This window comes from Rhododendron vialii, chromosome 4a (assembly GCF_030253575.1).
Source record: "Rhododendron vialii isolate Sample 1 chromosome 4a, ASM3025357v1".
In the NCBI taxonomy this organism is placed as follows: Eukaryota; Viridiplantae; Streptophyta; class Magnoliopsida; order Ericales; family Ericaceae; genus Rhododendron; species Rhododendron vialii.
The window spans coordinates 2,123,614-2,148,632 of record NC_080560.1 but is presented as its reverse complement, the minus strand read 5'-3'; the positions used below and the strand labels follow the sequence as shown (position 1 = coordinate 2,148,632).

At 38.0% G+C, this 25,019-nt stretch overlaps 4 protein-coding genes across 6 annotated transcripts; 3 read left to right on the top strand and 1 right to left on the bottom strand.

Moving 5' to 3' along the window:
- Nucleotides 1–1,780: 1,780 nt before the first annotated feature.
- On the top strand, nt 1,781–7,293 carry LOC131321687 (probable folate-biopterin transporter 4). Its single transcript, XM_058352578.1, has 8 exons — nt 1,781–1,992; nt 2,060–2,208; nt 3,559–3,686; nt 4,302–4,523; nt 5,398–5,838; nt 6,153–6,350; nt 6,436–6,573; nt 6,737–7,293. Exons 2-8 carry the CDS (start codon nt 2,128–2,130, stop codon nt 6,996–6,998), a joined length of 1,470 nt encoding a protein of 489 aa, XP_058208561.1. The 5' UTR covers nt 1,781–1,992; nt 2,060–2,127; the 3' UTR covers nt 6,999–7,293.
- Nucleotides 7,294–8,941: 1,648 nt separating this feature from the next.
- On the top strand, nt 8,942–13,470 carry LOC131321689 (vacuolar protein sorting-associated protein 22 homolog 1). Of its 3 annotated transcripts, none has more exons than XM_058352581.1 (8): nt 8,942–9,060; nt 9,157–9,253; nt 9,557–9,667; nt 10,305–10,440; nt 11,009–11,163; nt 12,345–12,452; nt 13,119–13,208; nt 13,288–13,470. In XM_058352581.1, exons 2-8 carry the CDS (start codon nt 9,203–9,205, stop codon nt 13,390–13,392), a joined length of 756 nt encoding a protein of 251 aa, XP_058208564.1. In that variant the 5' UTR covers nt 8,942–9,060; nt 9,157–9,202; the 3' UTR covers nt 13,393–13,470. The 3 variants fall into 3 exon arrangements, with proteins under 3 accessions (XP_058208564.1, XP_058208563.1, XP_058208565.1); XM_058352582.1 differs by having other exon boundaries at nt 9,041–9,079; XM_058352580.1 differs by having other exon boundaries at nt 8,965–9,253.
- Nucleotides 13,471–14,965: 1,495 nt separating this feature from the next.
- On the top strand, nt 14,966–20,194 carry LOC131321686 (uncharacterized). Its single transcript, XM_058352576.1, has 7 exons — nt 14,966–15,399; nt 16,487–16,627; nt 16,714–17,079; nt 18,070–18,315; nt 18,640–18,732; nt 19,044–19,244; nt 19,755–20,194. Exons 1-7 carry the CDS (start codon nt 15,079–15,081, stop codon nt 19,968–19,970), a joined length of 1,584 nt encoding a protein of 527 aa, XP_058208559.1. The 5' UTR covers nt 14,966–15,078; the 3' UTR covers nt 19,971–20,194.
- LOC131321688 (cytochrome P450 716B1-like) lies at nt 20,195–24,086 on the bottom strand. The gene is made up of 4 exons (XM_058352579.1): nt 23,344–24,086; nt 21,205–21,646; nt 20,752–20,939; nt 20,195–20,668 (listed from the first exon to the last, which is right to left on the bottom strand). The coding sequence occupies exons 1-4, from the start codon at nt 23,833–23,835 to the stop codon at nt 20,357–20,359; spliced, it is 1,434 nt and encodes a 477-aa protein (XP_058208562.1). The 5' UTR covers nt 23,836–24,086; the 3' UTR covers nt 20,195–20,356.
- Between the last annotated feature and the right edge of the window lie 933 nt (nt 24,087–25,019).

Here is a 25,019-nt window from a genome sequence, read left to right as displayed (position 1 = left end):
ATTTTTTGAATAATATTCAAAAAAATTCAAAAAAATTAGGTTTTGATCGAAGTTTTTTACTTTTTAGATTTCTCTCGTCATGACAAAGCAATAATCCCCAAAAAATTGACGAGACACTAACAAATGCGGAAAAAATTTTGAATAAGGACAAAAAATAAGTCACTTTGGCTTATTTGTCCAAACACCTTAAGGTCCCGTTCTAGAATGGGTTTAACTTATTTTTTATTTAATAATAAGGCATATTCCATGTAATAATGTAGTCTTGTACATAATTTAGCCAGTAGGTCCATGTATGTTTGTAGGTATTATGCTTGTATGCTTGCTGGAAGGTTCCTCGGATTTTCTCAAAATTTAATTTAAAGGCAATGATCTCTTTGTGAGGATTGTGTGAGAGTTTTCATCCAATCCTCACCGGAAAAATCCTTACAGATCCGGATCCCGTTATATTGGCGGAATTATTATGTGGAAAATGTACTCTTTTTCTAATAGTAGAAAAGTGAAGTGTGTTTTGTTAACAAAGAATTTGACTTTGAAAAATAAAATTCATCCATTTATTGCATGATCTGTTTTGAGAAAAAAGAAGAGAGGTGTTTTACAGTGGGATAAAGGGAATGGAAGGGGTTGTAGTGAACCCGCTACACTACACGGACAATCCGACCGTCTATTTTGGGCACAAATAACTTGAATTTAATCCGAACTCCTATAAATCCTAGCTGTTTATTGTTGGGAAGAAAATCTGAACCGTCCATTGCCGAGATGAACGGGCAAATTGGCCGAACTAAGGGGGTGCAAGGCATCCCCGGGTCCGAGATAAAGGTACCCGAAAGAATCCTTAATGAAAATAGAGATGCTAAATAAGCCAAGCTATTCTAGTTTGAGGTCGAATTTATTTGTTAATAACTCTTTGACTCTGATTGATTTGGATAGAGATTTTTTGAATAATAAGTGGAGAGCGAAAGATAGAAAATTTTAAAATAATAATTGATAAGAAAACTTATTGCGAACTGTGTGCAGAAAAAGAGAAGTTAGTTCTAAAGACCCAAAACTTTTAAGCTACATCCTACCAAGTTACTATTAGGCTCGTTTGATTGATTATATATAAAATATCTCAAAATCATGCATTCAGCTCTATTAAACTTCCTGTAAGATCGGTTTGTATTCAGCTTGATTTTAAACCTCGTTAAATCTTGGAAACAATTTTGAGCATGGCCGTGCGAGATCTGCTTATCACCCAAGAACAAACGGTCAACGGATTAGGAATGGGTCCCATCAGTGCCGTGGTCCTCCGTCTCACTCCATAAGTATACACGGTAATTGTAGAAGGACCGAGTCCGGCTTGGTAAATTTGTATTTTACATAATTGTCTAGCATTCGATTCTTGGGATTCTATCGCAAGAAAATAATTTATCGTAAATTTTTATTTTGACGTGAATGATCTCCCTCCGATTAAAATAAAAAAAATTTAATCGAAATGCGTGTAAGCTATTACTCCTTACGTTTCATTTTTATAGTTCATTTTCGTTTTTCGTGTCATTCTTTTAACGCTTATATTTTTCAATATAAATTTTTTAAAATATACAATATGAATCTTGTTTAATAGTTCTCGACTAGATTTATAATACAAAATTTTTAAAATTATGAAAAACATTGTAGATTGAAAGATAAAGTGTAAAAAGAACGACACGAAAAATAAAAATGGGACGGTGGGAGTATAGAAGATCGCTTTAACTCTTCCGTCCCGTGGAACCTTGATATGATTGGTCGAAACGGCCAGGTGTGCTACGTGTCAGTTGCAGAAGGGGGCTTATGACATGGCCAAAAGTATTGTGCCTTTCCTTTCCCAATTGGAAGACAAGAAAGAACAAAAAGAACGAACGCATGAATGTTCTCTCATTGGAGACGAGAGAACGCATGCTCCCACACTATTCTCTCTCTTCGTCCGAGAAGAGCCAAATCTAGAGAGAGAGAGAGAGAGAGAGAGAGAGAGAGAGAGAGAAATTAGTACTAGCTGGGTTGAGAGAGAGAGAGAGAGAGAGAGAGAGAGAGAGAGAGAGAGAAATTAGTACTAGCTGGGTTGAAGCGCGAAAGTAAGATCAGTGGCGTTACTAGAATCGTGAGAAAGGAAAGATGATACAATGGGTGCAACGGCTGCGAATCGCATTCGGGACTTCATTTCTATGGCTTGTCTGCTTGATTTACTTCACCCAGGTTCCAAATCCCTCTATTGTGTTCTTACCTGATCTCATCTCGCTTTACTTCTTCCTCTCCCATTGTCTTTTTTGTTGTTGTTGTTGAAGTTTTGGGTTTCTTTGGAGTGATTGGTGGTTGAGAGAGCTGGTGATTTTCCGTTTTGGGATTCCTCTGTTTAAGGGTTTATTACTGTTTTGACTGTTGGCTAAGCTATTTTTCTTGTCCATTTATCTGTTTATAGGAATTTGTTTTTTTGTTTTTCTTTTTGGTAATGTAAGGTGTTCCGAACCAGCCTGCGCGCCTCTCGAACTAATTCTTACAGCCCCTCCCACAGCTGTTTCATATGCTTTCGCACGGGTGAGGTGGCCCCAAGACTAGTTGTTTATGGGAATTTGTTTTACCGCTTATAATCTTAGATATCGAGCCATGTTAATTGGGCTACGTGAAAGGCGAAAGCAATGGTACACCCAGTGTACCATAGAAATGTTAAGTGTTCTTTTGGTGTTTGTGACACATTATTTTGGTGTATGTTACACAATTTTTTGGCTAGTTGCGCAAGGTTTACCTTGGAAGTATATGGTACGCAAAGTTTTGGAGCATGGTACGCATGATTTTTGGTTTATTCGTTACGCATTTATCTGGCGAAGTTACGAATAGGGGTATAGGGTAAACCCCAAAATAATTACGTGCTTTTTTTTTGGTGATCAAAATTTTTGCAAATTCTTTTTTTGGTGTTGAACCATAGGCTTCTCCTGTGTGAAAGCAGAATATGTGAAAATTGGAATACAGCAAAGCTAAGAATAGTAGTAATATAATTCGTTTTTCCCAAATCAATCACAGTTTCGAACTTGAGGAAGCATAATTCCTTGCTATTTTTTGCTTTCAAAATCCTTTGTTCGACATTCTTGTGTATGCCGTTTACAGTTCTCAACTTCTTATCACGTTTAGAACCACTTAGAAAGGCTTTTGTAGGTTTGGATGAATGCCCTCATCTATAATAGGTGCAAAATGGGGTGTCAACATTTAGGTTTTGGGGAAAGTCTACGGTTGTTTTGTGAACCAACTGATTGTGGAAAGTCTGGAAACACTTGGAATGGCATTCAATTGCTTAAATTAATGCACCAATATATATTATGGAGCAAAATGGGGTGCGAACATTGTGCTATAAATCTGGAAAATCTATGTAAATTGGGTTGTGGACCTATTTATTGTGTCTGGACTATAATTCTTTAAACGTTTTAAGGCTTTTTCACAACATTTGGTTGCTTAGTGATGTTTTTTGCTCCTTTTTTTTTTTTCCCAAGTTTCTTTTTTCCTTGGGTTCAAAGTCTGCTTGCTTACCTCTTCTCTATGAATTTGTCAAAGTAGGGCTTCAGGTCTTTTGTGTGGACAGCAGTTTCCTACCAGCTGAAAGACAGGCTTAAGTTGTCGCCCTCAGCCTCCCAATTGGTGTCTTCAATAGCATTTTTCCCATGGAGCATAAAACCGTTATATGGGTATGCATCTGATTTCTTCTCTATTGAAACTGCTCTTTTTGCAGAGTTTTTGTTTAAGAAGCGGGTCCCCCAAGTATTATATTATATACTAGATTGATTCCATGAATACTCTTCACCATGCACCACACTGCATATGGAGCAAGCAGATAAAAATGATCACCATATCATTTGTGTGGGGAAATTTTGTCTTTCATGGCTTTGTCTGTCTATCTATGCGTGCATGTATTAGTTGATGACAAACCATATTGTAAAGGAAGAGCTTGGAACTACTGCCAAATTTTGGCTTCAACACTAGAATCGTATGATTCTTCTCAAATGAATCTACAAGTGGGTGAACATTTTGGCATCTAGAAGACAATAAAATGATGGCATTTCAAGCTTATGCTGAAAAATCTGACAACGTAAAGAATTTCAAGAGAACCAGTGCATCATATGATGGTCACATATGTGGATGTGTGAGGAAGAATTACACTTGAAGATGAGAAAGCTTTGAACTCTTATTGGTGCTTGCAGCATGTGATATGTCTAGACTGTAGAGTGTAGTGTTCTTTTTCCAATATCATAGTTTGTGCACTTATTCTTTCTATTGAAATTGGTTCTTAATTCAATATGCAGCATCTTGTCTGATTGTATCCCAATCAGAGGAAGAAAAAGGGTTCCATATCTGGTGATTGCAACAGTTCTCTCTCTCTTGCCATGGCTCATTTTGGGCCAAGTATCGTCCCTCAGGAGTTCACAGATGCCCCTTATGGTCATCTTAACTGTGCAAAACCTGGGCTCTGCAATGGCTGATGTCGTGGTTGATGCAATGATAGCTGAGGCTGTGAGGGTTGAGCGGTATGTTCATTCAATTAAATACTAGTTATGCCCGTATGAAATTGTTCCATTCTGCAGGATGCAGTCGGTCGTCAATTAGATGCTGTCGGAACTCAAAGTTTGTGGTTACGCAGATGAGGACCTGAGCAGCTCTTGAACTGCTAGGTTCTCATCTTTTTTAGGAGATTAGATAGACTTCTCTGTTTGGAACCTAAGGAAAAGAAAGGAAAATAAAAGAAAATAGGCGGAAAATGGGAGGGAAAATTTACTATTCACTAAACTTGAAAATTTTATTTTCTTCTGTCTTTCTCTTCCAACCAAACAATGGAAGGGAATTTTTTTTTAATTTTCCTTTCTTTTCTTTAAGTTCCATACAGATTTATTCACTGATAAAGCCAAGTACAAGCCCCAAGTTTTGAGTCTACTTACTTTAAAATCCGAACTTGGTTAGTGCAAGTCTTGGCTCGTTTAGACTACTGAAACAATGACGCATGGGTTTTCTATAAATATCGTATCATGATCATGAGCCTTATGGCACTTGATTACAACAAGTTGGGTAAGACAAAGATATGAGAAAGCTTTCGCGATAGTTTTTGGCCTCTAATTTACATAGGTGAGGCCAACTTGTTGCGTGTACTTTAAAATCAAGTCGGTTTAGGGTTATGAACAACACTAAGCTTTGCTTGGGACTTGTTCATACGGGGTTCCAAATTCCAATTACTTGAAGTTGATGAATATTAGACGTTACTCATGTTCATCTAACTTGTTTGCGCCCTAAGCCTTGCACTTAACATCATATTCTGTTAGGTGTGAAGTGTAGTCTTACGGCTGCTTGATTGTATTGTTCTTTTATCGAAAATAATATTTGCTAATGTTTACTGTCATTCGTGATTAGGTCCTCGTTTGCTGGTGATCTTCAGTCATTGTCATGGATGGCGATGGCTTTGGGAGGGACCTGTGGGAGTTTGTTAGGTGGATACGCTCTATCAAACTTGCAGATCGAGACTATTTTTCTTCTATTCTCCATTCTACCAGCCATACAACTGTTTTCATGTGGTTGGGTCAATGAGGATTCTATACGTGGTAAAGATTTGCACGAGTCCCATGAAGAAAATGGAAACAATACCGCATCTGATGCTGACAATTTCGCAGTTGAGAAATCCAAAACCAGTACTTCGAGAAGAAAAAAGATCCAAAAGAACAGTAACAAGAGATCAGACATCACCAGCAAATTCCAGGTTCCAGAAAAGGGCTTATTGGTGTCACAATGGTTCCAATCTCTGAGAACAGCCACTTATAGTCTTTTGCGGGCTTTCAGACAGCCAATCATTCTGAGGTGACTGGTTATAATCTGTGTTTCTGTGCTAGTTAGTATTTTTATGCCCATTGAGAGTCCCTTTTCAATTCATTCCCGTCTGTGACAATTTCTATTTGGAAAGAACCTTTGTTCCCAAGTTTCTGATATAGCGAATTGTATGGTCCAGTATGACATTCCGAAGTAGTCTAACACGTGAAAATGCATTCTAGTAGTTTTGGGTCAAATGGATGATAGTGCGTGATATTTTTCTGTTTCATTTTCTTTTTCTAGTTTTGTATTTCTGTTTCCTAATCTGAATTCTTCCCCCTCGAATTTACTTTGACGAAGGCTAGACCAATGACTTGGTTTCTCCTAGCGCATGTGACTGTTCCAAATCTCTCAACAATCATGTTCTATTACCAGACAGAGTTCTTAAACTTGGAAGCATCCTTTTTGGGTACAACACGTGTTGTTGGGTGGCTAGGCCTCATGCTTGGAACCTTTGTTTATAATCGCTACCTGAAGAAGATGAAGCTGCGAAAAATTCTTATGTAAGCAGGCACTTTTATTAACAGTTCTACTTTTATTTCTTGCTATTTGCTTGGCTGATGATGTTTCCTTTTTAATATGATGCAGGTGGGCTCATGTTGGTTTGTCTGTATTAGGTGTTCTTGATATGGTTTTAGTTTCTCGAACAAATGCTGCGTTAGGAGTCTCCGACAAGGTTATGGTGCTCTGTGGGTCTGCTCTTTCTGATGCAGTTAATCAATTCAAGTATGTGCCTTTTTCTCTCGGTTGCAATTCTATTACTCTTTAAGCAGAAAAACAGCATCTCTGATTGAGTGCTCCTCAATACACCCCCTAGACCCGAAAAAGTGGATTTACGTAGTATGACTTTGAACTTCTTGTTTTTTACTTGTTTCGATGGAAATTTCAGGTTTATGCCATTTTTGATCTTATCGGGACAGCTTTGCCCTCCTGGAATAGAAGGGACTCTGTTTGCCCTCTTCATGTCGATAAACAATTTCGGGTCCACATTGGGATCATTCGTTGGGGCTGGCTTGGCCTCGGTTCTGAACATCTCTTCGGGTTCTTTCGACAACCTTCTTCTGGGTGTTGGCATTCAAGTCATCTGCACTTTCATCCCGATTGCTTTCCTATTTTTAATTCCAAAGGAAGCTACTGGGATATCAGCATAGTTTACCGATAAACGACTCAAAACTAATGAGATACCTTTTTCCTTTTTTCTTTTTTTTTTTTCCCCTTGTAGTTTTGGGTTGCTTACATAACAGCAGATATCTAGGATACACACTAGAATTGAAGACAGACTCTTTCTTTGTTGTTGGTAATGTGAAGTTACATCTCTTTCTGTGTACTGTATCACATTTGGAGCTTGGTTCTCATTCTTTTCATGCTTGTAACTTTGTAGAACAGATTTAGCTGAATGCTTCAAGTTTACAAAATCAATCTATTTATGTCAATATGGGAATCAGATCTCGCACCCTGCTTTTTGTTATCGTTGGTGGAATCTCCCTTCAGTCTTCACGAGTAATCTTGTAGGTTTGATGGTCAGGACTCGGGTGTCTGAAACAATTTTCGCGTACCTTGACTAAATTTCCTCTGCGGTCCGGTCAAAGACATCAATGCCAAAACTAGGGAATTCACAAAAAAATTATTTTCTTGCTGTCTGACCGTAACAAATTTACAAGTGATCTACACACCATATGCAAATTTTTGAGTGATCTACACACCGTAACCCAATGTGGGGTGTTTCTACTAAAGTTGCGAACCACATTATTAGGGTTTTTTCATTATTTAATTTTTTTTGCGTTTGTTTGTTTTGTGCTAAACTTTATGTATTATTGTTTCGTCTCAACGGGATGAATAAAAAAAATAAAAAGTATGATTTTTACACAAGTATTTTGGAAAATATTCAAGGAAAAACTAAAAAAAAAATTTGGATTTTTCTTGAATATTTCTAAAAATCCTTATGTAAAAGTAAATTGTGATCCAGAACTTGTTAATTAGTGGAAACAACCTTAGTAGTGGGTCCACGGACTTCAACACCACTACCTAATACACAATTTCAGTCCCTTACAAAATCAGCCAGATTTTAAAATGTGTTCAACATTAATATGTTTGCTTCACCAATAAATTAATGAAAAACATTTTACTGGCACTTTTGGCTAACTAAACGGCTAATCCCTCGGTCCCAAAACACTATCAACGAGAATTTAAAAGGAATGCATTTTATTCAAAAAAAATCAAACTTTTTTCATGCATTTTATTCAAAAAATTCATTGGTATCTAACAAATTGTGGAAAAAAATTGTATCGTTTTGACAGGCAAATTTGTTTTGAAATTTTCTTTTTCGGGCTATACAATCATTTTGAGACTAGCAATGCTACATACGCTCTCACCAATCATACTTTTCTCATATATACTACATGTGAGTCAATTCAGTAATAGTTGTTGATGATCTTTGTTTGAAACTCAGGAAAAAGAAAGGAAAATTAAAGAATTTTCTCGCCTATTGTTTGGTTGTAGAGAAAAAGAGAAGAAAATAAAGATTTTGAGCCTAGTGAATAGCAAATTTTCTCTCCTATTTTTCTCTCATTTTCTTTTTCTTTTATTTTCCTTTCCTTTCTTTTCCTTTCCCTAAGTTCCAAACAGAGCCAAATCTTTATGTACTAAGAGCATCCACAATGTAATAATCAAAACTAAAAGGTTGCTAAAGTTAACAATGTTTGCTCAAAAAAGTGCTCACATTGTAATAACCAAACTTAACAACCTCTTAGCAACTCATCAAATTTTGACCTTTGAATAACCAAACTTAACAACTTTTACCAATAACCAAAACTTAATAACCAAACCCAATAACCAAATTCAAAACTAAAAAATTAAAAAACACCTCACATTAGAATCGTCTCATCGAGACGAATAATTTGGTGTGGTCGGGTGCGTGATTGGAACTCGTTTGCAATTGGACATAGATGCATTGCGTATTGTGGGGGTTTTTTTTATAGGGATACAAAAATAGCCAATGTGGAGATCAAGTTTGTTAGGTTTGATTATGAACTAAATGGATAATCAAATGCTGACGTGGCACATTTTGATTATCGATTTTGATTATGGCCATTGCGGATGCTCTAACATTATTGTCTTCCCCCGAAAGTTGGGTCCCCATTCTTTCCTCTTCTTCATCATAAGGTTCCATTCCTGGTTCAATCATAACATAGCCAAGGGAAAAACTGGGAAAAGGTTTCCAACTTCAGAAATGGTGGTTGTGACTTTTCTTTTATTCTTTCTCGATATATAGTTTCAATTTAGCTTGAAACGTGTTTTTCCTTAAAATAGTAGTGGGGCAGTAAAGGCGATCAGCAAACGCTAATCGAGGGAATCAATGAGGCGAAGACCAGGAATTGGCGGTTTACAAACCGCTGCCGCCGCTAGGGTTTGTGATTCTGATCTGGGTTCTACATAATTACACAAAAAGATAATAATTTTATGTATAAATATGTTGATCCAATTTTGGGTTTTTCTTGTTCTTGTTTCTTGTAATACTAATATGCTATATAACTGGGTTCATCAATTTTGGGTTTTACATGATTATTCAAAAGATAATGAGTTTATGCATAAACATGTCGATCCAATTTTGGGTTTTTCTTGTTTCCTGTTTCTAAGTATTACATGCTGTATAACTATGTTGATCAAATTTTGGGCTTTTCTCGTTTTTATGCTTGGAAATTGATTTCAGGATCAGTATCGATTGCTTGGGGAAAATGTTGCTAAGTTGAAAATGGATCTTATGAAAGAACAGCTAGCCACTTTTCGGTCTCAGTTGGAAGACTTTGCTCGCAAACACAAGGTTCATTAATTCTTTCCCCCCCCCCCCCCCCCCCCCCGCTCATTTTCTTGTTTTTAATTTCCGTGGACTCGTTTGTCATTGCACATTGGTCAATCCAATACCTAAATTGGGTGAACATAGGATGTGAATTTGAAGTCCTGAAAAGTTGTAGGAGGATTTGTTGGACTTGAGCATTTTTAATATGTTTGTTTCTTACTGTAGTTTCGGATACATGTTGGATGTATGATAGGGGAGTTCAGTTTGTTTAGCTGTGAAAAACATGAATCGCTGAGCGGTAATTTAAGCATTTGTATATTCTGCAGTGCTCTTGCCATGGGCACAACAATAGAGTTCACTTCAAGTGTTTCCTTTGGTGGAATTGATGATCTATAACTTCCTTGTTGTTTAGTGACACAGTCATGCCCATGATTTAGACAGTATCTCTTTCACAGCTCCATATACCGAACCAAATAGTCTTAAATTCCTAATCATATAGGGTCATTTGAGATGTGGTTTGTTCCATTGAAGTTCCCATTGTGAGATGATAGATTCGCAAGTGGAATAAAAAATAAGGCACCCTGCTGAACAATTTGGCAATTTAAGATGGTAATTTTGATGTGCAACTAAAAATGTGCTGATGTTGATATAATTGATTCAGAATGACATTCGCAAGAACCCTGCATTCAGATCACAGTTTCATGAGATGTGCGCAAAAGTTGGGGTAGATCCCCTAGCCTCAAATAAGGGTTTCTGGGCAGAGCTGTTAGGGATTGGCGACTTCTACTATGAGCTAGGTTGGTGCTCCTCTCGTTTTAGTTCGATGCATCCGTTGCAAGACAAGTCTCCTGAAGTTTTATCTTTTGTTTTTAATCACTATAGAATGGGGAAGCATAACATCTATTGTGGCAACTACAGTTAGAATGTTCATGCACATTTCTACCACTGGGAGACATAAATGGGAAAGCATGTTGGTGTTATTTTTAGTGCAGCAACTTTTAAATGTGTTGAACTATGGCACCTAATTTGACGGTGCAAGTGCTGAGATGTATTTGCCCGGGCCCACCATGTATTGATGGACCTCATATTGGCTGGAATTCTTATGCATGAACTCATAGGATTGTCATCAAGTCTATTGACTCTACGTTACTGGTTTTTTCAGCACGTTTTTGTTTTCCGCAAACTATGCCAGGGCTAAGATGTTATACATGACATGCTGAGGCATCATGTCTATGATTTTTGAACTTTGTCTTTGTTACGTCAGTTTTTTGGGTCAATTATGATTTACGTCTTGCATAATGTCTTTGTGATAATCGATAATATCTTGTAATGTGTAAGCCAAAATGAAATGACTTGGCTAGACAGGAGTGCAAATTGTTGATATTTGCTTGGCTACTAGACCTCATAATGGGGGTTTGATCAACTTGGAGGAGCTGTGTAGATTACTTAATCAGAGACGAAAGAGTGCTCGCGAAGCTGTGACTGAGGATGATTGCTTGCGTGCAATTAGTAAGCTCAAGGTATTATTTTTGAAGATTTGTGATGTTTATTATAAGATACCATGGGTACACACTCTTATACAGCTTACATTCACTGCTACACCATTGTTTGTGATATGGGTTCTGGCAGGGCTGGCCCCGACGTTTGGGTTGCCCAAGCCCGACCCCAAGCTTAGTTGCCCACATATTAAGTCATAAAAAATAAAAAGATATACAAGTCAAAAAAAACCAAAATTAAGGTTACATTGTGCTTTTAGTTTGAATTACATCTAAAAAAACCAAAATTAAAATGTAACCCCAGGTACCGTGCTTGATTAGCACGATCTGATTAAAAAAAACATATTTTCATTGCATTTTTTGAAGTAAATTCTTCGAATAACCCTATATTAACATGCAAAAATTGTCACTAACATATATCAGTCAAAAAAAAATGTTGTCACAAAGATGTCTTTAATTAACGTGTGTAGCTAAAGAGATATATAGTGACAATTTTCACAAATGTGTCACTAATGATTGTTAGCTTTAGTGACAAATATAAAGTTGTCATTATAGTCTCTAGGCCTGTTTGGAACTTGTGGAAAATAAGAGAAATTTTAAAAAAAAATTCCTTTCCTTGTTTGGTTCTTAAAAAGGAGAAGGGAAAATTTCAAGTCTCAATTCAACTTTCTTCCCAATTTCTCTTCAATTTCCCCCTCATTTCTTTCTTAATGATTTTTCTTTATCTCCCGAAGTTCCAAACAGAGGCTTAGTTTACGTGACAAGGTTAAAAAGAAGACTTCCAAAATGTTGGCCACAGGAGTTGAACTCATGTCGCACAAGTGGCGGGTCTTAAGTATGCTCTGTTGACAGTTGACCGACAAGTGGCGGGCCTAAAACGTGTGCTCACCCTGTGGCCCATAGTTTGTAACAGAAGAAAACAACAACTATGCAGTCTACAAACTTGCTCATCTTTTTTTTTTTTCCTCTCTTTCTTGATAAGTGATAAAATTTAATTGAGAAGGCATCAAGGCAAACTTGCTCATCTTTGTGCTAGAGGGTTGATTGATTTCTTCACTTGTGCCTCATTATTTTTACAGATTTATGGTTTTTGCATTTACTTTTTATGTATTTGTTCTTATGAACCCTTGGATAGTTCCCAAAAATTTATTGCTTCGTGACTGTGTGGTACAGCATCTTAAAATATAGTGCATGGATTCTTCCAGGTATTAGGCAATGGTTTTGAGGTGATTTCTGTTGGAAAGAGAAAGCTTGTGCGGTCTGTTCCGACCGAGTTAAATAAAGACCACAATGAAATTTTAGAGCTGGCCCAGGTTTTACTATTTCTCATCTTCCTGCGAACTGCCTTGTCGAATCCTACTTCTTTTAGTTTGTTATGTTCCTCAACTAGTTATGTTGATGCATATACTCGTTTGGAACAGCATTTTGCCAAATTCTGGTATATAGATAGATGATGGAGCATCTCCAATGGTTTAATAGCTAAATGACTAAGCTATCGGTATGTTATAGATAATTGGTGTCAGAATGTGGTATTTTAGCAATGTTGCTCCAATGATGCAAATCACGTCTTGGCAAATCGATTGACTTTACACGGTTCCCATCATGAGAGCTGGATTACAATCGGGCGTGTTAAATTTGCCCCACCATTTGAGAGGAAAAATTGGAACTTCATTGTAAAATACAGCCATAGCAACCCACATGGCACGCCATTAAAGAAAGCTGGGAAATTAAACAGCCATACTTTGCAAATAGAACAATGCACACATGAAATACGCCTGTAGAGCGAACCAAGCTTCTTTGATGACTGTAATCCAGTTTAAGCTTGAATACATCTTGAAGTTCTCTAAGTTTTCAAGTCAAGCTTGAACCCACTATTCATAGGATTACAGTCCTTCATGGAGCCACAGGATCATTTTTACTGAACTTTTGTATTCACATCTATGGTTATCTAAGTTTATTTGCATTTTCTGTTCTCTTAGGCTCAAGGTTTTGTGACGGTTGAAGAAGTAGCGAGAAGGCTGTCATGGTCCTCTGGTCGTGCCACCGATGCCCTTGAAACGTTACTAGATGTAAGTTATAGCTGTTGTTCTCTTCTATATTTACCAGGTTATCGATGTTGCCTTCAGCTCTTCCTTTGTGTAATTGCAGGAAGGTCTTGCTATGATTGATGACGGCCACAGAGATGGCCAACGTCGGTATTGGTTCCCTTGTGTATCTTCTATCGCCTCTTTCGTTGGAAATGAGACTGTTTAAAACGTTACATTGTGCCATTCGACAACGTTTGTAATATTCACAAATAGAAGTGGACGCTGACGAACAATCAAAATGATTTGCCTCTTTCGAGGGTATCAAATGAGGGAAGGAGAAAAAATAACGGGCCAGAGTGTTACCAAAAGACAGATTTTGAGACAGATTTTTCCTTGTACCTGAAAGTAAATTGTGGAGAAGGGTAAAAAAAAAAAGAAAAAGAAATCTACTCTCTTGTTTTCGGAAATGCTTTTATGAGATCAATGCACCAAAGCTAAAACTGTTTTCCAGAACTTGTGCTTGTGATGTTTTCCTTCTTGTAAAAAGAGGCGGGTGCTGTTGTTTTTTTTGCATAGAAAAGAGAGGGAGGATTTTTTTTATTTTTTTTATCCGAAAAAAAAGAAGTAGTTCCCCTATCATTAATAATAATGATATAAACAGAAGTCATGTAGTAATATACCAAAGATCGTAATACAAAGAGAACAAGCTCAACTAAAAACGAGCATTATACAATGAAAACAAGCTCAATTAATCATTGCAGATCACTTCACAATATATTTTTTTTAAAACAGAAAAACTCTGTTAGTAAAAAGCCAACAGAACATTCAATGGGTCAAAGCTCAACACCTAAAGAAGTCAAAACCTAAACACCTAATGGGCCAAAAGCCCAAAACCAAAACAAAACAAAACAAAAACCCAAATCCTAAAGAAGCTTCCACCACCGCCGCCTCAGCCAATCCCTGGCAGCCTTCTGGAGCACTGTCACTTGGTGCTCCAGGATCTTCTCCACAACACATTTGTGCCTTCTTCACCATACATTCGCGTGGATTTCACCACTGAGTGTAGCCTCTACATCAATACGTGACAAAGAAGGCACTTACAAGGGCGGTGCTCCAAGAGCACTAAATAATCACTCGTGGTTGCTGCATGCAGGAGGAGTGTCACCAAGTTCATGGCGGTAAAGTGGCTTGTTATAACGGTAGACCGTTAGTCGACGTAATCAAAGTTAAATCTGTTAAAAAAGGGATTTAGCAAGAAAAATATACAGTATATGATAATGACCAGTCTAAATTTTTTTTACCAAGAAAATGCATTTATCACCAACAACTTGAAATATAATGACCAAAAGTGGTCTACCGAACTAGTCATATTTGATAGGAGTAGAACCGCATTAGAAACACAATTTATAATACAATTGTACGTGTGTGTGTAGTGGAGTCATTTAATGCATGTAGACGGTAGATCCACACACAAATGACTCCGAAATTATTTGTGTTCGAAATTGTATTCTAAAGTTATATAGTAGAGTTTTTATATTTGATAAAGAAAAAATACTGTCTTAAATATACTGATAAAAAATTGTCTTGATGTTGTGAAAAAGTATAAGTATGACCCATAATTGTATTAAAACATCAAATTTTTTTTTTTTTTGCAAATTTCGATTATATTTCGAAACGGATCCAAATTTTGAAAGTTTTCTCAAATCCTCTCTCTCCAAAAAAAATCTCAAAAGTAAAAGAAGAAATCAGTTTTGTTGGGAAGTCATAAAAACGGATTTTTCTTTTCCCATTAATAGATCCCAAGTCCAAACTTCAGCACAGGGCAAGAACCGCAGAAGAGAGAGAGAGAGAGAGAGAGAGCGCCAGACCGAGACGCTACTCGAGAGTCCGTTCTTTCCTTCCCTCCACCACGATGTCCCATTCTCATCTCTCTCTCCTCTTCGCAACCCATTTCACCATCTGGTTTCTATCATCTACGCCACTCGTATTCTCCCTCAAACAACCGTTCCATCCAATCGACATACTACCCATATTGCCCAGACAAGCCTCATGGCCCATCCTCAACTCCCTCAGCCGCAGTCCAATCGACATTTTGCCCACTTTTGTGGGCAATGTTTCTTCCCCGGACAACACCTTGGAGTGGAAAGGAACTTGCTTTCAAGACAACTCGGCTTGGATGGAGTTTCACAACAAAAGTGGCAACCAATTTGGTGGGGGCACTCTTCACCTCAAGGTTTGTCTGGATTTTGGGTTGTTTTTGTTTGGTTACTTTGTGCTGATTTAGGTTGAATTTAATTGAAATTTGGAGTGTTGGGTATGTGGGTTGCCAACTTTCTGCCTTGAAAGTGATATTCTAATGGTTTTTATGAGAGGTTTTGGTTAGAACATATATGGACTCTGGCTTACTCAATGTTGCTGCTCGACGTGAGCTTTCCTAGGCTCCATTCAATTGTCAAGAAATTAGTGCTGGAAAACTACTCCCAAGAAAATTATAGTGAAGTGAAAGAAAATGATAAAAATATTTTCCTTTATGCGTACATTTGATATACTAGTAAAAAATTTATGGTAAAGTTGAAAAGTCGTAGTTTGATTATGTAGAATTATGAGTGCTGCAAAATTTTGTTTTTTTTACAAGAGATATGTTTTTAGGGAAGACTAAATAAAGAGGGAAAGTTAAAGACTGTGGGTCTCAATAACTTTCCAGCTAGCTGAACATTAAAAATGCAGGAAAGCTCCCTTGACATTTTTGTTGAAGACTTACTGGACATTTGAGGTCTGTTCTTTGGGTATTGACTTGCTGAATTTGAGTTTGTTGTTGTTGGGGATATATGGGTGGCCAGAATTCGAGTTTGTTGTTGTTGGGGATCTATGGGTGGCTACCGTGTTAGAATTTTGCATTCGTGTTTCTTCGTTGATTGTGGCAGTTCAAGTTCTTGGGTATTTGTTAGATAGTCTTGTCTTGAACATGTCCTGGCATTGGTTTTCCTTCAGACTTTTTTTATGGACCGTCCAAGTAATCATAGCTTAAGTATCGCGTAAAATTTCAGTGCAACAGTGATATCACATCATTGCACAAACATGGTATCACCAACTAATAATATTTGTACCTAGTATTCAGTTTTGTTAAATACCCTTGAGATAGTGCATGGCAGGTTATCTTTGACGGCACTGGTTAACGCCTCTCTCTTATTACACCCTTGGAGTTTTTCTAAGTGCATGCTAGTTTTTGTATACTCCGTATTATTGGAGGTCTTTCAGATTTTGGTTGCTTGAATGCATTTATAGTCCCATACTTAATCACGGTTTTTTTTCTTCTTCAGGTTAGCAATGCTCATAGTTGGACATGTATGGATCTTTATGTCTTTGCAACTCCATATCGTGTGACATGGGACTACTATTTTTTGGGACGCGAACATACCCTTGAGTTCGACGAATGGGATGGGAAAGCTGAGTATGAATATGTGAGTTACTATTGTTCAGCATTGCTACATGAGTTTGTCTTGAAGCATGCATTTTTATGTATGTGTCCTTCTTTCGATTAAAACAGGTAAAACATAAGGGCGTTTCAATTTTTCTCATGCAAGCTGGAATGCTTGGAACCCTTCAAGCACTGTGGGATGTCTTCCCTTTATTCACAAACACCGGATGGGGTGAAAACTCAAACATTGGGTTCTTGAATAATCACATGGGTGCTTCCTTTTCAGAACGTCCTGAGCCATGGGTTACAAACATTAGTGTAGCTGATATTCACTCCGGAGATTTCCTTGCAATATCAAAAATACGGGGGCGATGGGGAGGCTTTGAGACTCTAGAGAAGTGGGTCACAGGAGCTTACGCTGGTCATTCTGCTGTTTGCTTAAGGGATTCTGAAGGAAATCTATGGGTTGCAGAATCTGGACATGAAGATGAGGAGGTACTGCTGTACGAACTTGAAACTTACGTTGGTCATTCTGCTGTCATAGTTTGTTAACTTTTCTAACCTGAAACTTAGGCTTGCAAAAAATATGTCTCCGTTGGATCGAGTGCTTTTGTTTTTTTGTGGTCCCCCACCCAAAAGTGATTCCTCCGATGATTTGCATTTACTTTTGCTTTCTTATGTGTGACCAACATGGTAATCCAATTTTTGCTTGACAGGCAAAAGATACTACTACGTCTGTATGTTCATGAACTTCTTTCCTGGCAGCAGTTTCGTAAAAGATGAAAGAATCATTGGAATTAGTATGCATAATTTTCGAGTTGCTTTTCATTTTTGCAATCTTTGGTCTTCTTCATGGGGGTTGTAACCAACTTAATTTCATTCTTTCGTATTACGAAACGTGTGAGGATTGAATTTTGTTGGGTCTGTAGCTGTATCCTCTTTTGACTCTTCAAAAACCTTCAAAGCTTACTTCTCTGAAGTAATTCATTCCTTCCACTCAGCTTGAAAGAGAAGGCCTAAAAACAATTGACTATGATTCCCTAGGTAAATGAGTCACGTGACTCTCATCATCATCTTCGGAAGAGGAGGGATGGTGAGAAGAAGAAACAACTCAATCGGCTTATCTTGAAAAGCCTTTTCGTTCAAATCACATTAGCAAAAGAAACCTTAATTACCATATGGAGAGGATGTTAAGAACTTCTTTTCTTGGAAGATGATCTTCTCATCTGATAGCAATGTGTCCAATTCTTAGAATATTTGTCCACCTTGTCCTTTGTATTCACTGTGATGGAAGTGAATTACTCTGCTTCAATACAAGTAAACTTAATTTTTCTTTAGTTGAGTCGTAGCATTGGTATGCTTTTTGCATATCATTTGGCACACTGTACTTATGCTACAAATTGGTTAACTTCCACATTGGTGCCATTTTTTTGAAGAAAATATAAATAGAAGCTAATGAAATTGGTATTAACTTTGTCATTGTAGGGACAAGATATCATTGCTGTTTTGCCATGGGATGAGTGGTGGAACTTTGAGCTCACTAAAGATGATTCCAATCCACATATTGCATTGCTTCCTTTGCATCCTAACATCCGGGCCAAGTTTGATGAGACAGCTGCTTGGGAATATGCACGAAGCATGCTGGGCAAGCCTTATGGTTATCATAACTTGATATTTAGTTGGATAGACACCACTGACGGGAACTATCCGCCTCCGTTGGATGCTAATGTGGTAATGCATTCCTACGGTTTTCCATTGTTATTGCTTGAACTTAGTATGCAACGTAGATGGATGTGTTGTTTTCTAATTTGTTCTCCTTTTCCCCCCGACACATCCCCCAAAAGCTGGGGATTACCCACCATCTTTATTGGATGTCTTGTATTTCTAGCAAGTTGTTCTAACCAGAACTTGAGATAATGGTTTAAGCTTTCAAAAGACTCATAAGTAGTTGTTAATGAAGTGGAATTGTATACGAAGTCAACAGATCTTGATGAATATAATAGGATTTATAATATCTTTACGCTCCTCATTGTATCCTACAATGTATAACATCAGGTTGCTTCTGTTATGACTGTTTGGAACCACGTACAACCTGAATATGCTGCCAACATGTGGAATGAAGCCTTGAACAAGCGACTTGGAACTCAGGTATTGTAGAAATTTATTCCTTGTTTAAAAGTTATAAAGCTTTGTTTGTTGAGGGATAGCTTTAATGGATATGATTCTCATGGAAGATGATATCCATTGTAGTCATCAGTTTGAGGCCTCATATATTGTGGAATGGGATATCACGCATCTGTGTTTGTTGTGTTTGCGTATTACTGATTCAGAATTAACGACTGGCATTTATCTCGCATGGGATATTTCTTGGTCTGGATGAAGTCTGGTGCAATTCTTGAAATTCGCAAAATGCTGTCTTATGTGATCAAGTACAGATCTGACTTCTGTGTTCCTTGTAGGGCCTCGACCTTCCTGAAATTCTTGTTGAAACTGAAAGGCGTGGGTCATCTTTTGGTGCACTTTTGGCAATTCCTGAGCAGGATAATTGGGTATACAGTGATGGGAAATCAACATCATGCGTTGTTTTCATTCTGGAAATGTACAAGGAAGCAGGGTTGTTTGCTCCAATTGCAAGCTCCATTCAGGTGACGGAGTTCACGGTAAGTTTGTTGTGACTAGTCTTCATTACTTTTGAATAGCAGTAGTCTAAACTAATGTTGCAACGATGAGTAGATACTGGATTTTTGGACTGAACTGGCTTATACATAATATATTCAGATTGTCTAAACTCTGTTATTCAACTTGCCTAAGGAGATCTTGCAGAGATAAAAACCAATTGAATGATATGAGTCATATGACTGCAACGCTTATATTGTCAATGGAAGTTGCTATGAATTATTACTGATTATAGATTGATAAAGCTGTTATTGTCCAAATGTGGCCTGCTGTGTAGTCATTTCCAGACCAAAAATGGGAGAGCTATCTGTAATTCTGTATATACTTAACTACATTTGTTGAAATTGTTATTGCTAAATGCGGATGTTCATGGGAATTCTTGAGTGGCCACACAACCTAGGTTAGAAATTTTACATACTGATGCTTGCTTTGAATTCAGGAATTTTACGTATCTATTCTTGATGTTTTTGTTATTTGTCTCGTCCACGCTGCAGATAAAAGATGCTTACAGTCTCAAGTTATTTGAGAATGATTCAAGCCGCCTGCCGAAGTGGTGCAATAACGGAGACTCTGTGAAGCTACCTTTTTGCCAAATTAAAGGAAAGTACCGAATGGAACTACCCGGATACAATAGCATGAACCCATATCCCCATATGAATGAAAAATGCCCGTCTCTGCCTCCAAAATACTCCAGGCCTAAGGGTTGCTGAAAGTCTTCCAATATGTTTCTCCCGTTTCTGAGTTTCTATACCAATGGCCTGGCTGTTGTACATCAATGCAAAGGGATAAAAATGCCAGAAAAATGAGTCAAAGTAGGTCGATCTTTGTAAATTTCTCTTTTGAGGTACAAACACAGAATCATGTTCTATGTCATTCCTGTGTATAGCACAATAATATAGTTGAAATTTGAAACACCTTGAATTGGTCTTCATAATTTTTGCTTTTGAAATCATGGCTTGTACAAAGAGTACGAAGTATTATCTCAACTTCATAGCTTAGCCGGTGCTTTTACATATGGACAGGAAGCAAAAAGGATGGTGATTTGAACATAGATCATTCAAGGCATTTACATTTTATTTAGCAGCTCTCACTTCCATCAAATTTGCAGTGTTTTCTTTGGCATAATTTCGATAGGAAGTCCTTTAGGGGGTACAGGTGTTGGAACCCAACTGAAACCATTGTCATTGCAGCACAACTTCCACGTGAATCGAGTGACCAGGTTATGGATCGCGACTAGAGTTTCGATTTTCGCAAACTCATACCCTGGGCATATACGAGGCCCCCCTCCAAATGGAATGAAGCAGTAGGATGGAACCGATGCTTGGTTCTCAAATCGCGTTGGATCAAACTTTGATGGTTCTTCAAATAGGCCACCATCCATGTGAGTCATTCTTGTCGCCCAGAATATCTAGTGGTCATTTGAAGTTGCAGCAATGTTCAAAAACAAAAAAACGCGACTTGACTAAGAAAATGTATGGGGCTTTCACTTACTTGCCATCCTTTAGGAATGATGAAACCACCATATTCGATATCTTTCAGTGTTTTCCTGAATCCTCCAAAGACGGGAGGTACCATTCTCAGGGTCTCCAATGCTACTTTCCATGTGTACTTCATCTTGGCAATGTCTTCCCATGTTAGCAGCTCTCCTGGGACCTTTCCTTTTGCTATCTCTTCTTGTTCTGCCAAACCAAATTAAAAGATCTTTTCAGTGGTACGAAAAAAATGTAACGGGAGGAGGGATAGGATTGATAATGCAAGGGAATCCCGGGTCAGAAACAGCAATTCAATTGATGGACATAAAAATGAATTGATCCAAGTGTACTGAGTCTGTCTTACTCATACTGATCATTTGTCAAAGGACACTGGTTTGCAAATTAGGATTGAACAAGGGATCAAAGATCAATCCTTTCTGGAAATCATCATGGATTTAACAATGCGTCATACCTTGAACAACACTAGCATATATAGCTGGTTCGTTAGCTAGAACACGAATGATGAAAGTAATTAGGGTAGCAGTGGTTTCATGTCCGGCAAACATAACAGCCACGACATTGTGCACGATCTCATCTTCTGATAGCGATTCTCCATTATCTTGGCCACGGATGCTGACCAAACAACTGATAAGGTCTTGGTGAGATGAAACACCCTCTTGCTCAAGCTCGACACTCTTCTCGCGTATAAGGTCTTTCAACATGTTTTGGAGCCTTGCACTTGCCCTGAGGCCATGGTAGTAGCGTGTGAAGGGAAAATTTAGCGGAACTGACCACATTCCGTCTACCAACAGTTTGATGCATGTACTAAGATCATCTCTTTGTGATCCGTGTTCAATGCCGCATAGGAGGGAGCATATCATGTCAAATGCGAGGGTCTTCATAAGGGGCAACACCTAGCAACAACATCATCAAACTTTGTCAAACAATCAAATATTTTCTCTTCTCCGTCGTAGACTTGTAGCAACATAAGGCAAGAGAGAGCAGAGTAGAAAGCTTTCCCACTACTTTAAGATCAAATAATTCTATATCACACAGAGATTCTGTGGGGTGGTGATTCGGGTTGGGTCCTTTGAGTAAGATGCCTCCTCCCTTGAGCTAGTCTACAAAACAAGGAACTGATTAGCGTCATCCGGATGGATTCATCCGAAGGGGCACTCTGATGCCTACGTTAGACATTGAGAGAGGATCTACGAATGGCATACCTGACACCGGGGTGTCCCGACGCATCGCTTCAAAATAGTTGCAAATTGAATACAACAAGGATTAATATGAAAATAAGTGCCGTCAATAGCTTTTATGAGTTTTTAGACTTATTTTGTGTCTTTTCATTCCTCTAGGAGTCTTTTCTTTTAGTAGTTCTTTTCAGTTTCCTAACTTGTCTTTTAAGTTCACAAGAGTCTACCTAGTTTTTAGTAGTCAAAGTCATTAAGTCTTATTAATATTTGTTTTCTTTATCTATGCTTGGAGGGTTGTTCCAAGTGGCCTATAAATTATGTTGCTATGAATGAAATGGTAGTTTTGAGTGTTGAATTAAAATAGCCTTTGGCTTGTGAGAAGATTTATCTTCTTGTTCATCGTTTCTGTATCTCTTAGGTGGATTCCTTTGAGTAGTGAGCGATCTCTATGCCCTGTATCCCTAGTTAAATTCTCGGGTGGTGATATAAGTATCCTGTTGGCTTTCTAACTTGGGTGGTGAGTACCCGTTACCCTTTTATCCCTTTTTACATTTTCTTCCTTCCCGTTTGCAAAATCTGGCATCAGTACCTCTCTAGGGTTCAGTGTAGTACTTTTTCTTGGGAGTTACTTGCATTGGCCTGTAGCTTGTGCCTCCAACGACTTCACAAATAACCGCCTCTTGTTCTGACTTCATGACGATTGTCGAGTGCCATGCTGGTGATAGCACGTGGCACCCTCGTCGCCACCTATGTAGCATGGATACAGACACAGATACGGGACACAAATTTTTTAAAAACATACTCCCTCCGTCCCAATTTGTTTGTCCAATTGTTGAAATTCGTCTTTCAAAAATATACTTATATCTTACATTTTATAATGTTTTTTATGATTTTGTATAATAAAACTAATTGAGATTTATCAAACAAAATTCATATTGCATATTAAATACATTACGAATTGAAAATTATAGACAATTCTTTGAGAGGTCAAACGCTTTCAAAAAGTCAAAAAGGGGAGAAACAAACCGGGACGGAGGGAGTATTTGCAAGTTGAACTTACATTGAACTATGCATAGAGCTCTTATAAAACTCATGGAATGACCTAACCTACATAATAAACACCATTTATCCTAGAAAAAATACATTGAGAAATATGAACATTTGGTCTTGTCCCCGTGTACTTGAGGTGTGAACTAGATGAATCCGACACTTGGACACGAAGTTGACACTGGTACCCGAGTCCATGTAACATAGCTCTTGCCTCTTGGCTACGTCGACTGATGTTTTGCCCCGAATTGGAGACAAATCTGCATTTAATATATTGAAGAAAAGAAATTTGTGCACAAAATCCTTGCACTTTCACTTTCAACGGATTCAAAAAAGTAGTAGAAAACAAAGGCTCTCGTTTTACATACCGTGACCTTCTGTTGGCCTTCCCAATGCAACTCAAGGTGCCTCCTGACTTCTTCATCCATCTTCCCCACATACTGCTTCAGGCATTCCGGCTTCAAGAACAACATGAGGGCGTCTCTGACACGCTTGTGATCTTCGCCGCTGAGTTCCAACACATTCCGCTCGCCAATTATCATCCTGAATGAGTCAGGCTGCTGGTTAGCAATCGCTCTGCTATCGCTTGAGAACACAAACTTGTTTGCTGCCTGGCCATGAATGAAAACAGTGGGTTTGCCAAAGAGACTTAGCTTTGAAACTGGACCATACTTTGTAACTCTTTCCTCCAGCCATTTTTCAGCAGTATTGGCCTTCAGTTCCCTGAGAAAGACTAGGCTTTGCCCTATGATGGGTAATCCAAGTGATCCTGGTGGAAGCCTTTCTGATGTTGATTTTCTCCTCATGAGGAGAAACAAGATGGGAGCAAAGAAGATGAAAAGGGTGAGAAAAGGATTCATGTCAGAGAGAGAGAGACACACACACACACACACACACACAGAGAGAGAGAGAGAGCGGGGGGGGGGGGGGGGGGGTTGTGTATGGCGGCTTGGAAATCAAAACAATGCTGCCATGAAGCCTTCAACACAGTCAAAGTTGATTGAAGACTTTCCTTGCTTGATCAAGGAAAATGCATGGCCTGGAGTGCACGTATTTCTTTATATCCAAAAATTCTTTGCTGCTGCTTTGAACTGCTGTCATACCCAAAAAATATCCCCCAACCCTGTCTTATCAAGGGCGGAGCCAAGGGCGGGCTGGCCTAGGCTATAGCCTAGATGAACTTAAGAAAAATAAAAAAAAAATTAAATGTAAAATTTTAGCTCATCAATTTTAGTCTACCTTATTTTCTGGTACATTCTATGATTATTTATATTGAAAGATAATTTGTTAAAGATATCGACTCAGATTTGGATAATAAATGATTTCTACTCATTAAAACATCGTAGGGCACAACTTCAGTAAGGTGCAAATTCAATAGTGTACGATTTCTTATATTTTTCTTTCATTCATTTTGAACATTTACATATCTATATATATGTACAAGTTTGCTGGACATTAATTATAAAACTCTTCTTAGTTCATGTATATAAATTTTGTGTTAGCCCAGGAGAGATTAGATTTCTAGTTTCGCCATTGCGGCTGTCTAAGCCAGAAATCGGAATCCTCTGAAGAAAAATAGCAACCGCGTCCCGAAGGAATGGCTAATAGGGGCGGGAATTTCCAACACGGTTCGAGAACATGACACGAAATTAGTGGGTTAGAGCAAAGTTCTGAATACCGTACCGGTCAGGGTACCGGTTTTTCTACTAGTACGGTACGTACCGGTACCGGTCAAATACCGGATACCGTTTCGGATTTACCGCAACTATAATATATATAAAAATTATATATAATTATAATTCAAAAAAATTCCCCACACCATGTAATTCATTACAAAATATCTATATTAAAACAACAAAATTCACATAATTGACTTCAAAATTCACATAAAAATAAAGAAAGCGCATAGGGCGTGTTTGATTGCAGATTTCGTTTTGGAGGGATTCGTAATGAGGTGGGATTAGGATTGGGATTAAGAATGAGGTGGGATTATTAATGAGGGGATGAATCATTCATTCATGTTTGTTTTGCACAGGATTAAGAT